This window comes from Chrysochloris asiatica, unplaced genomic scaffold (assembly GCF_000296735.1).
Source record: "Chrysochloris asiatica unplaced genomic scaffold, ChrAsi1.0 scaffold00124, whole genome shotgun sequence".
Classification (NCBI taxonomy): Eukaryota; Metazoa; Chordata; class Mammalia; order Afrosoricida; family Chrysochloridae; genus Chrysochloris; species Chrysochloris asiatica.
Genome location: NW_006408642.1, coordinates 7651408 through 7663749, shown reverse-complemented (window position 1 = coordinate 7663749; position 12342 = coordinate 7651408). Strand labels below are relative to the sequence as shown.

The 12342-nt window shown below is 37.3% G+C and overlaps 1 protein-coding gene across 1 annotated transcript in view; it reads right to left on the bottom strand.

The window, feature by feature from the left end:
- Positions 1-12342, bottom strand: part of SETD2 (SET domain containing 2) — a 185547-nt gene that overhangs the window by 117389 nt on the left and 55816 nt on the right. The window contains exons 2-3 of the mRNA XM_006868803.1: positions 11346-11361; positions 4748-9099 (exon numbers count right to left, since the gene is read on the bottom strand). Of these exons, the coding sequence (XP_006868865.1) occupies positions 4748-9099; positions 11346-11361 (4368 nt within the window). The remainder of the gene's footprint in view (positions 1-4747; positions 9100-11345; positions 11362-12342) is intronic.

The window sequence follows — 12342 nt, the reverse complement described above, 5'->3', positions numbered from 1 at the left end:
CTCCAGTGAGTAGTATTCAATCTGTCGAGGCAGGGCTGATGCAATGAAATGCAGACGGGTCTCTTGTGATACAATAGTGAATAATTATTATCAGGACTGATTGTGAGGGTTGGAAATGTAAAGGTAGACGTTTTATAGCAAGGAGGGGAGTGATTAACTCTTCAGTCTAGGAGCAGAGGGAGGTCCCTAGGACCATCATGGGAGAAGAGCAGAGAGCGGAACCCTACCCAGAGAAGCAGTGATGCCTGAAATGCAGGCAGAGATGATGACATGGAGCGATGGAGCAGCTGGAGAATTTAGATCCAGAGAGGGATAGCGACTGTGTGCTGAAGACCTGGAGGGTACAGGGGGAAGGATTGCAGGGTATACCCTTTAGTTGGCTGATGATGCATGGAGGGGATTGTAGCCATGGCAATGAGACAATATACGATAGAAATGAATATAAAACTAATGTTCTCCCAAGTAAACTATCACATAATTCACAATAAAACATTTAAGAAAAAAAAATACATTAATTCTTATTCGGTCTTCCCTGTTTATTGTCTACCTTTCACAATCATATGAAGCTATTAAAAATACCATGACTTGGCTCAAGTGCACATTAGTTCTCAAACTGACATCTGTTGCTCATGAACACTTAAAGAAGTTTTGTGCAGCAAATTTGCCCAAAGTAATAATACATCACTTGATTTCTTGACTGTTTCCATGAGTGTTGATGGTTGATCCAAGCAAAATGAAGTCTGTGACTTCAATCTGTTCTTTATTTATATGGATGTTATTTATTGGTCCAGTTGTGAGAATTTTTGTTTTCTTTATACTAAGGCACAACCCATACTGAAGCCTGTGGTCTTTGATCTTCATTAGTAAATATTTAAGTCCTCTTTTCTTTCAACCAGCAAGGTTTTATCATTTGCATATCGCAGGGTGTTAATGAGTCTTCCTCCACTGCTGATGCCAGGTTCTTCTTCCTAAAATCCAGCTTCTCAGAAATGTGCTCAGCATACAGACTGAGTAAGTATGATGAAAGAATACAACCCAAACACACACCCTTCCAGATTTTAAACCATTCCGTATCTCCTTGTTCTGTTCTAATGCCTGCCTCTTAGCTACGTATAGGTTCCTCACAAGCACAATTAAGAGCTTCAGAATACTCATGTAACGTAATATTGTCCATAGCTTGTCATGATCCAAAATAGAAAGTTTTTGCATAGTCAATAAAGCACAGATAAACATCTTTCTGGTATTCTCTGCTTTCTGTCAAGATTGATCTGAGGTCAGCAATGATATTCCTCGTTCCACAGCCCTGTCTGAATCCAGCCTAAACCTCTGGCAGCTCCCTGTCATTGTACTGTTACAGCCGTTTTTGAATTATCTTAACAAAATTTTACTTGGATGTGATATTGACAACATTGTCTAATGATTTTTTGTAGGGTCGCTTCACTTCTGTAGAATGGGCACAAATATGAATCTCTTCTCATCAGTTGGCCTAATAACTGTCATCCAAACTTCTTGGCACAGATGAGTGAGTGCTTCCAGTGCTGCATCAGTTTGTTCAATTTGCTTTCCATCAATTCCTGGAGCCTTGTTCTTTGCCAGTGCCTTCAGTGCACCTTGGACTGTTTCCTTCAGAATTACTGGCGGTTGATCATATGTTACCTCTTAAAATGGCTGAACATTGATCATCTTTTTGGTACAGTGACTTGATTATTCATTCCTCTTTCCATCTTCTTTGATGCTTTCTGCATCATTTAATTTTCTGGCCACAGAATCCTTCAGTATTGCAAGTCAAGGCTTGAATTTTTTCTTCTGTTCTTTCAGCTTGAGAAATGTTGAGCATGTTCTTCCCTTTTAGTGTTCTAACTTCAGATCTTTGCACATTTCCTTATAATCTTTGACTTTGTCTTTTTCAGCTGTCCTTTACAATTTTTTGCTCAGCGTTTTTACCTCATTTCTTCCATTTGCACTAGCATCTCTATGCTGGAAAGCAAGTTTTAGACTCTCTTCTGCCATTCATTTGGTCTTTTTTTCTTTCATTCATATCTTCTTAATGACCTTTGGCTTTCTTCATGTATGATGCTCTTGATGTCATCCTGCAACTCTTCTGGTCTTTAGTTATTAGTGTCTAATTCATTAAATCTGATATTGAAATGATCTCTAAATACAGGTGGGATATGTTGAAGGTCATATTTTGGCTCTCATGGACTTGTTTTAATTTTCTTCAGCTGTAGCCTGAATTTGCATATGATTAATTGATGGTCTGTTTTAGTCAGCCCCTGGCATTATATTTCAAGACAGATCTTGAAATGTTCTTTTTGATAATTAATGTGGTGATGCCATTCCTCTTCAATTTGCCATTCCCAGTATAGTAAAACAGGTAATTGTCATATTCAAAGTGGCTAATGCCAGTCCATTTTAATTAATGCCTAGGACATCGATATTCATGTGATCCATTTCATTTTTGACAGCTTCCAATTTTCCTGGATTCATACTTGATACATTCCATGCTCCAATTATTAATGGACGTTTACAAATGTTTCTCCTCTTTTTGAGTTGTGCCCCATCAGCAACTGAAGGTCCTGAAAGCTTCACTCCATTCATGTCATCACAGTCAACTCTACTTTGAGGAGAAAGTTCTTCCCCAGTCATATTTTGAGCACCTTCTATATCTGAGGGACTCGTTTTCTGGCAATATAGCTGACAATATTAGACATATGAAAACAGTGTTCACTCTACTCACACTATTTTGTAATTATTTATCTTCTTGTAGGCTCCTAATGCCTAGAGCACATTAAAAGGGATTGAAAAATGTTAATATATTTAGAAGCTTCCCACTCAAACCAAATCTATTTGCACACAGGCTTATATATATCTTAATCTCATTAACGAATAAAATCTAGGGAGTTGATCTGATTAGTTTTACTTATATTATTTTACTAATATCCCATAAATTCCACCAATGTATATACATAATTCTTAAATTAATGTATTTATATTCGTCATTTAAATCTAATCACAACTTGATGTAAATGATTATACTTGTAAAAGGTTTTCTGCATCATTTAAACAAAACAAATTTTTTTAAAGGATAAGCTACTAGTGAAACTTTAATGATTTAAAACAGTCTTTTACTTTATGCAGAGATTCCTTTAATAAAATTCAAAAATTAATAAAGGGATCATGATTTGGTTAATTCTCAAATGAAGAGATCTGTGCTGGAAGAAGTATAGCCAGAGTTCTCCTAAGAGCCAGATGGCCAGAGTTTGTCTCTCATACTTTGGACATATTATCAAGAAGGAGAAGTCCCTGGAGTAGGACATCATGTTTGATAAAGTGGAGAGTTGGGGAAAAAGAGGAAGACCCCTATGAGATGGATTAGCACAGTGGCAGCAACAGTGGCCTAAAACATTATCAATGATCTGAGTAGTGTTTCATTCTATTGTAAATAGGATCGCTATGAATCAGTGTGGACTGGATGGCACATAACAACAACAAATTCTAAAGGTATGCTTCATGATTCCTAATCTCATTACATTTTTTTTCAATCCTTTTATATTCAAATGAGTACAGTTTTACAGAGCAGATTATCAATTTTACATTCAACAAATGATATACTTTGCTTCATTACAATGACTGTAATCCCTTCCACATATCAACAGTTAACAGTATTTACCTCTGTTCACTTAACTATTTAATTTCTCCCTATGTCTCTCACTACCTTCATCTTTCCTCTGGTAACCTCTGTCTTGTTATATACTGCCTGCCCTGTCACGCATGTTAACATAAGTCTACCCTCTAGCCCGTGGCTAATCCCCCTCTCCCCTATAACCATCAGATTGTTTCTTACCTCATTATATCTTACTTGATGTTGAGGAACTGTAATAAACCAGTTTACGTTTTATTTCTAAGAATGTTTTGCTATTTTGCTACTGCCAAATTTAATCTATTATTGTTATTAAGTGCCACTGAGTTGGTTCCAAGTCAGAGACCCTGTATAGGGTTTTTAAACATAGATTATAAATCTTTGTGAGAAGAGAAAGCCTCATCTTTCTCCCGTGGAGCTGCTGGTGGGCTCAAACCACAGACTTTGTGGGCTAAAGTCCAGTGCTTATCCTATGGAGCTACTGTCTCCCTATTTAATCTATTAAATTTGCTAAAAAATAAGAAAATGAAGTTCCAGCCTCGTTCCTGCAATAGACTGGAAGGTCAGTTTGAACCACAGGGTTGGCAGCTCAAGCTCTCAAGCCACTCCTCGGAAACCTTACACAGGGTCGATGTAAGTCAGAACCAACGCAAGAGCACTTGACAACAACAACAAAAGATATTTCATTCTGCACATTTTTAAAAGTATGGGGGAAAGCACCCAGATAACCACCTTTTCCTTTTCTAAGAGCAATCTATTTTGTTGGGGTTTTGTTTCATTTTCTGTCATAATTTTGTATATAAAAGGAAGTAGAGAAAAATAAGACTGGCTTAAATTACACTTTAAGACTCAAAGAGGTAATGAAACATAATAAATAAATTGAAACTACACATTCTTGGGAGGGCCTGGGGGCAGAAATTCATGCTATCAAATCTGAATGAATAAATATACTTTTGAGGGTTTTTTTCCTTATTATATTTTATCACACAACTGTATTTTATATGGTTAGATTCATACAATTGTTTTATAAAATATATATTCATAACAGTTTTGCTTTGTTTTTAAAATAAAACAGTTACAATTTTTTCTAACATTAATTAGGCTTACCTTTCTGTTAAATAGACATTTTCTTCAATAAGATCAAAGTAACATGGCATCTTCCCCTGCTTGGCACATTCCTTCCATCGCTGGGTATCCCTAAAATCATCCATGACACAGGAAGGTCCAACCAGTCCAGAGCCTGGGGGCACTGCTATCTCGCCTTGCTGTAACTCCATTCTAACTTTCTTTCTGTCCTGAAGCTCACCATCACTTTCAGAATCACTCTCCAATTCCTGTCTCCTTTTTTTAAGAGGCCCTCTATCTTTCATGTCATTTTTTTCTAGGCTTTTGGTAAGATCTTTCTTTTCAGTCATAGCTAAAGAGTCCTTAATGGAATTGCTGCTTATTTCAGGTGCTTGCACTGACCCTTTGTCTTTATGCTGAATAGACAAAAGAAATTTATTGGACTGGCTTGAAAAGTGGGATTCAGCATGTTGGTCCCAATTCTCCTCATCACGGTCATCTGTTAGGGAATCTGGTACCTGTCCTTGAATTCGGTCATACACAACTCCAGTTCCAGGAGATCTGCCTGCTGATCTTGGATCCCAGTAGCCATTACCCTGGCAGTAACTGTGTGTCCCACCATACTGTTCTGTACTTTGCTGATACTTGTGTCCACCACAAGCTCCATAGCTGCTATCAGGCTGCTGGTATGTGGAAGTAGGCTTTTCTGACTGAGAGAAGTCCCACCCTAAGTTTCTGAGCTCTTCTGATGAGTGGAAGCTATCTACTCGAGAGATCTCACAAGAGGAAGAAAAACTCAACTCCAATTTCCCCAGTCTACTATCTGACCTGTTAAAGAAAGTGGTCTGTTGCAGAGAGTTATTTGGAACATCTTCAAAATCATCAGAAGAATAAATTGGCATTTCTTCTTGTTGTCTAGAATCTATTTTGATTTTTATTGTTTCCTCTGAATTTAGATGACCTAAAGGATCAGGTTTCACATCTGTATGACTTGTACTATCAACCCCATCACTCTGAGGATGAGCAATTTCAGGCAAGTGGTTATCCATTTGTTTTCTGCTGGACTGTGTAAAAGAATTTTCTGGGTTCTTTTCTGTTCCCTTATGAGGAAAGAACTTCTCTGTTTGAGGACAGGATTTATTTGCTGTAATCTCAAATTTCTCCTCATATGAATGTCTCCTGGATTCTAATCTCTCATCATCCCAGTGGTCAGAATAGTGTCTATAACTCTGACTGCTCCGAGAAGAACAAGGACTTGTTTCATCCATAGGCAAAGTAGAATTCTTTGGCACAACCACAACAGACTGAAGACGATTTCTTGGAACACTGCTATCATCAGACTCTGTGTCTTCTGAATCACTTTCATCACTTGAACTTTCAGAAGAACCAGAATAATCTTCATGGATAGTAGACACAATTTCTGAGGCATGGGCACTACTGTCACATTTTAAAGTGTAAGTTACACCATCACTGTCTTCCATAGATAAATTCAAATTACAAGAAGAAAAAACAACTTCTGAACCATCAGAAGTATGCACATATCCGCTTCCTTCTCCTTCCAAAGAGATCTCTGGTCTTCCTCTTCTATCAGGCAATATGGAATGCCCTTCTTCTTGAGCCTCTTGCAAACATTTCCCAGATAGTCCATTATTATTTCTGCTTTCCCAGGAAGAAAATCCCCTTCTTGAGTCAGAAAGGCCACTATCCACTTCAACTACTGTTTCTTCCCCTGCATGTTTTAAAAACTCAGTGCTTTTTTTACTTATCAACACAGCATCCAAAACTGGAGATGTGTCCTCTCCACACTGCAAATGAGTTAAACTGTCTTTTATTTCTGGTGAAAGACTCTGAAGAGATGAAGCAATACCTGAACTCCCTACAGGTTGACAAAACTCATCAAAATGATTAACAGAAGCTGAACTAGTCCTACCAATACTCTGCTTATAGTCTTCACATGCAAAGTTTGCATTTTTATCGGTCAGATTTCTATTATCATATATAATAGTTTTTGATCGCAAATGAACATTCATAAAGCTATTGGAAGAAATCTTCATAACTGAAGGCTCAGTATTTTCAGCTTCAGAATGACACAAAGAAGGGTTGCTGTCATTTGAAGTACAGTATATATCTGAATCTTTGGTTTTGCAGCAAGAAAGTCTCATATCAACTGGTTCTTTAACTACTGTTTTGGAATTATCTATTGCCATCATCGACAATGTCACGAGTTTATCTTGGTGTGGTGATACTGGAGGTTCCATTTCTCTAAGTGGGCTTTGTGATTTACTAGGCTGATAACAAGAAGCATCCAAATCTTTTTCTTTACATCTACTACTGTTCTGAAATCCATTTGACGAAAGCATGCATGCTTTGATCAAAGGGGTTATCTCTGGTCCAGTCACACTATCAGAAGACATTAAAACAGTCTCAGCTTTAGAAGTGCAAAATGTTGACAAATCAGATTCTGCTCCAGGAGATCCATTTATATTTAGTTCGATGGGACAATATGTTCTTACTTGATCATGCTTCTCTTTAGACAAAGAGTCTAATTCCTTAATACTATCATGGCTATCATGTGCTACAAATTCAGACTTAAGAATAAGTGTTTCATCTAGCTTTTTAAAAGTAGGTGAATCACTTAATGGATTTGATGGTGATGGAGACCCAGTCTTTTCTCTTTCAGGAATTTTATTAATCATTCTTAATTCACTACCTTTTGAACAAGGAGTCTGTAAACTGAAAGAATGAGACTGTTTGTTTTCCTCATTTAATTCTGTACAACAGAAAGAATTTTTAAATTTATCAGACTTAGGTTTGGAAGAGGCAGATTTATAATGAGAAGCATTGCTATCATGCTTAGAATATGATGACCCCCGTCGGAATCCTAGATCATTAGGGGGAGAACACCTTTTTATTAGTTCACTTTCTGAAGTCCTTTTGGATTCCCTTTCTAGTTTTGAAGAATACTTTCCCCTTTTCTCTGTCTCTAGGTAAGAGGACTCAGTTTTGCTGTCCCGATCAGATTTAGAATAAGATGATGATGTTCTCAGATCTCTGTAAGAGGAGGAATGAGAAGAGGTGCGCCTTGAGTATGTCTTCTTATACTCATCTTCTGACTCAGAACTCTCTCGTGTCCTGTTATCTATATAAGGGCGAGAATAACGTGTTCTCTCTCGATAAGGTGAACTCCTATGATAGCGACGATCAGAGTCGTAATAATGGGATCGTTCTGATCGAGAATAGGATAAATTTGTTCTAGAACCTCTGTCAGATCTAGAACGAGACCTGCTCCGCTTTCGCTCTCTCTCTGATCTACATCGGGAAGATATATAGCGGGTATCTCTGTCAAGTTTTGAGTAGCTAAAATATTTATCCTCTCGCTCTGTTTTAGACCGTGAAGATTTCCCTAAATCCTCACCTTTTAAAGGTGCTAAGCTCTTTTTTGAATCTCTTTCCTTTTCAAAGCTTGCTGAAAATTTTAAATCATGTGATCGCTGACTTGAAGATGTCCGTACAGAATCTTCATCAGATTCTGAACCAAGGAAGGTGCCTTCAGATTGTGAAGACTTCTTCTTAGAACCTGTTTTTTTAGAGCCCAGACTACTTTTAGAACTATCTGGAATTTCTTCTTCCTTCCCAATATGGGAATCTTCTTTTTGTGAGGGAATATCTGCTTGCTCATTCAAATGCTGAGTTATGTGTTCTTCTGAACTATTAGATGCAGTGTCCTGCTTAGTGTCCACTTCTGAAGATTCTGGTATAACTGGTGATTCTTTCAGAGTTCTAACTGCAACATCTACTATGGAGGGCATTGGTGTAGTAATCAGAACTGTTATTGGTGTGTGTGGCAAGGCCACTGGCTCTGTCACTGGTGCTGGTGGTGAAGGTGTTGTGGCTTGGGGAGGCGGAGGTGGTGGAGGTGGAGATGGGGGTGGAGAGTCTACAGTTGTTGATTCTGCTATAACTGCTGGTAATGGAGGAGGTGGTGGAGATATTACTGCTGTGGCAGTAGTCAGCAGTGGCCTGGATGTTACATGAAGTAGATGTTTTTTAAAATGAATTTTTCCTAGTTCCACCCTTGATTTTGGTGGAGATGATTCTTCTGTAGTAGATAAACTATCTCCAGCGTCCACTTTGATTTTAGGGGTCGAATCTGCTTGAAGAGGTATAACTGGGGAGTTTGTAGTATCATTTTGCTTTTCATTTCCAAGCGCAGTCAGAAATCTGTTCTGCAAAGTTTTTTTTGTAAGGCTAAAGCTGAATGACACCTTCTGTCGTCCTTGTTCCTCCAAATTAACTTTTGTCTTGGTGCCTTTGGGCAAAAATCGGCTAGAAGCAACACCTTTGAACACTGGTCCTTTGATGAAACCTGTTTTCTGCACATTTTCAATCTTTGCCTATAAATGAACAAAACAAACAGTTAATACTACAGTAAAATGCTACTTTCAAATAGCTGGCATCACAATTTAAAATGTTTATCAGTTAAGGACATTGAGAAGTTCTATTAATGACAAACAGCATGAATTTAATTATACTGCATAAGAAAAAATTTTTAATTTTCTATTTTGGAAAATTTTCAACATACTAAAAGTACAGAAAAGAGTACAATAAACCCCTAATTACCCACTCTCAGTTTCAACATTATCAGTATTTTCCCATTCTTATTTTCTCATATGTAAATAATTTTATCAAGTTTTATACCTATTTTCTAGTTAGAATTTTAAGAAGAGAAACATTAAACAAAAAAGAATATTACAGTAATGAAAACAGTTTGTTCTTACATTCTATCTGGAGAAAAAAAAGTCACCAAAACCAGTGTTTTCCTGACATTACATAGAATGAATCACTTGGGTGCATGGTTAAAATACAAATCTGTGATCCACTCTAGGGAATATAAATTCAACATAGCGAGATAACAAAGATTGGAAGCAAAGCAACCAAAAACAAACACCCTAGTGTACTGATGTACTTCTAGGTTTGGGAAAGCACCGATATAGGGCAACTTCTCACCTACCTCACCCATTTTATACATGATGTAACCAAGAGGACCAGGCCTGCCTTCCTAGAAAGTATTCTTCCCTTGGCACACTACTACTATCTCTGCCTGGACCCATAAACACAGGCACTGCTGATTTATAGTCTGATACTACTATACAGGAGTCCTGATGTAGCAGCACCGTAGGATAAGCACTAGACCACAAGGCCATTTGAATTGCAAGGTCTGCAGTTCAACTCACCAGCTGCTCCTCAGAAACCTCATACAGGGTTGCTATGAGTTGGAACAGACTTAATGGCATATAACAACAACAACAACAACTACATAAGCAACATATACAAAGTACAGGTTTCTTCCACTATCCAAAAGTATACAGTGTTCCTATAAAATGAGCCAAAAGATTAACCTACCAAATCATACCAAATAACACATAAAACCAAACTCTAGCATATAGTGTTCGTAGACATAGTTCAGAGGTACAGCAAGCTGATGCTGAGTGTAGTTCTCAGGGAAGGAACTTGGCAACACCACTCCATCTACTAAAGGTACGCACCACTAAGTTCACTGCAAAATAAACATTGAGCACCGTTGCACTTCTTGACCTTTTTTTTTTTTGGTAAAAGTAAAAATCATCTTCAGATTTCTTTTAATTAGTGAAAATATGTAGTAATGTAAAAGCAACATGGTAAGCTTTCGAAAAGCAAGAGGGTACCTGTATGTAAATCTAAGAAGAAAATTATCCCTGCTATTATTTATGTGAACTGCAAGGTCAGCGGTTCAAGCTCACCAGCCGCTCTTTGGAAACCCTACACAGGGTCACTATAAGTCAGAAATGACTCAAAGGCACTTAACAACAACAATTATTTACCAAACCACCAATGACTGGAGAAATTAAGGGCATAGCCCAGGTATACAGCAATATAAAAAAAAATCTATAGCAACAAATTCGAAACTAAAATTAAAATGGTACAATTGCTATCTGCTGCAAAATATTCAAATTTATATTCTTTAACTATGGCTACTTTTCCTCCCCAATATGGTAAACTCTGAAACCAGTTTTCAAAATTGTAGAATAAGTTTTATGGAGAAAAGCAAATACTTTCCATGCATTATCTTACAGTAGTTGTTGCATTGTTTTTAAGTGCGCCTATAGGAGTCCTGGTGTGGCGCTGTGGGTTAATGCACCAGACTGCAAAGTCGTTGAATCGCAAGGCTGGCGGTTCAAGCTCACCAGCAGCTCCTTGGAAACCCTATACAGGGTCGCTATGGGTTGGAATCAACTCGATGGCACTTAATAACAACAATAACATAGTTTTCAAATGCTTAAAAAAATTCCTATTAATTCTTACATGGAAGCTCAATAGTTAAAAAGAGATCAACACTGTCACCAAAGCTGCCAGTTGCCTATACTTTGATTAAAGCTCTTGAAGCCAGTTTAAAAACCATCTGCTAGTGATCAAACAACATCCTTCAGCAGACTAAGATATTGTCAATCCAAAGCCAAAATTAAACAAAAAATATTACTTTGTTTCACATTCCAAATAATAAAGAGAGTTAAATTTTGGATGTTTTCATCTTTAATTTATATAATACCAAAAACGTATTCTGGTCATTTCCATAATCACTAAATAATTAAATTATACTTACCTCATTTTCTTCTTCTCTATTGCCATTCAGCCAAGAAAGCATGCAAAAGAATAAAAAGAATTCATAAATACTTAGGACTGAAATGAATATTGTGTTTTAAATAAATCTTAGGGCATCTACGATCTAATATTGACTGCCCACCCCTTTATATCCTCAGTTACACCTGAGACTACTTATTGAAGATTCCATATATTGTGCTGTTGCTGCTATTGTTGTATGCCATCTAATTAGTCCAATCATAACAACACTATATAGGGCTAGCAAGGGCATCTAGTGGGTTGGAACTGACAATCTATGGTTATCAGTTCAGTGCTTCTACTCGCTCCACGTATTGCACTAGGTGTGGAAATCAAAGGTGAATAAGGCAGAGTGTCTGCCCTTAAGGGACTTACTGTTTCCTTTAAGTTAAAAAATATAGGTGGTGGTTGTTTTTTAACAAGCATAATTCCAACATAATGGAGTAAACACAGGGTAAAATTATGCTCTAGAACAGTAGCAGCAAAGAATATATGTAACTCAGTCTAGTGAAGAATTTTCCAACAAGAAATCTTCCTAAAATAGATTCATTTAGAATATGTTTGTGGGGAGATCCCAGGCAAAGTTACACAGAATAAAATACAACATTAAGTGCAAGGAAACTAGGAACAGTGCAGTAAATCACTCAGGTTTCTCAGGTTTAATCATAATAGAGGCTCTCAGTGCTTTTTGGTACCTTTGATAAATGCAAGGCTTAAAATCTGCTCAACACCACAATGTGTAGCAGGTCTCTGAGCGCATGGTTTTGTTTTTTTCATTTCAAGTAGTTTTGTAAACAAAAGAACTACACAATACCCTGAAGAATCAAAGCCAAAAACCTGGTTCATGCCAGTGTTCCATATTAAGACACACAGAGAAATGGAAGTCACAAAAGGGTCTTAGGGAAGATTTTTACAAAAGGGGGATTCAAAAAGTTTGTGGGAAAATATAATGGAGAGTCCCCCTCCAAGACTGAAACTCA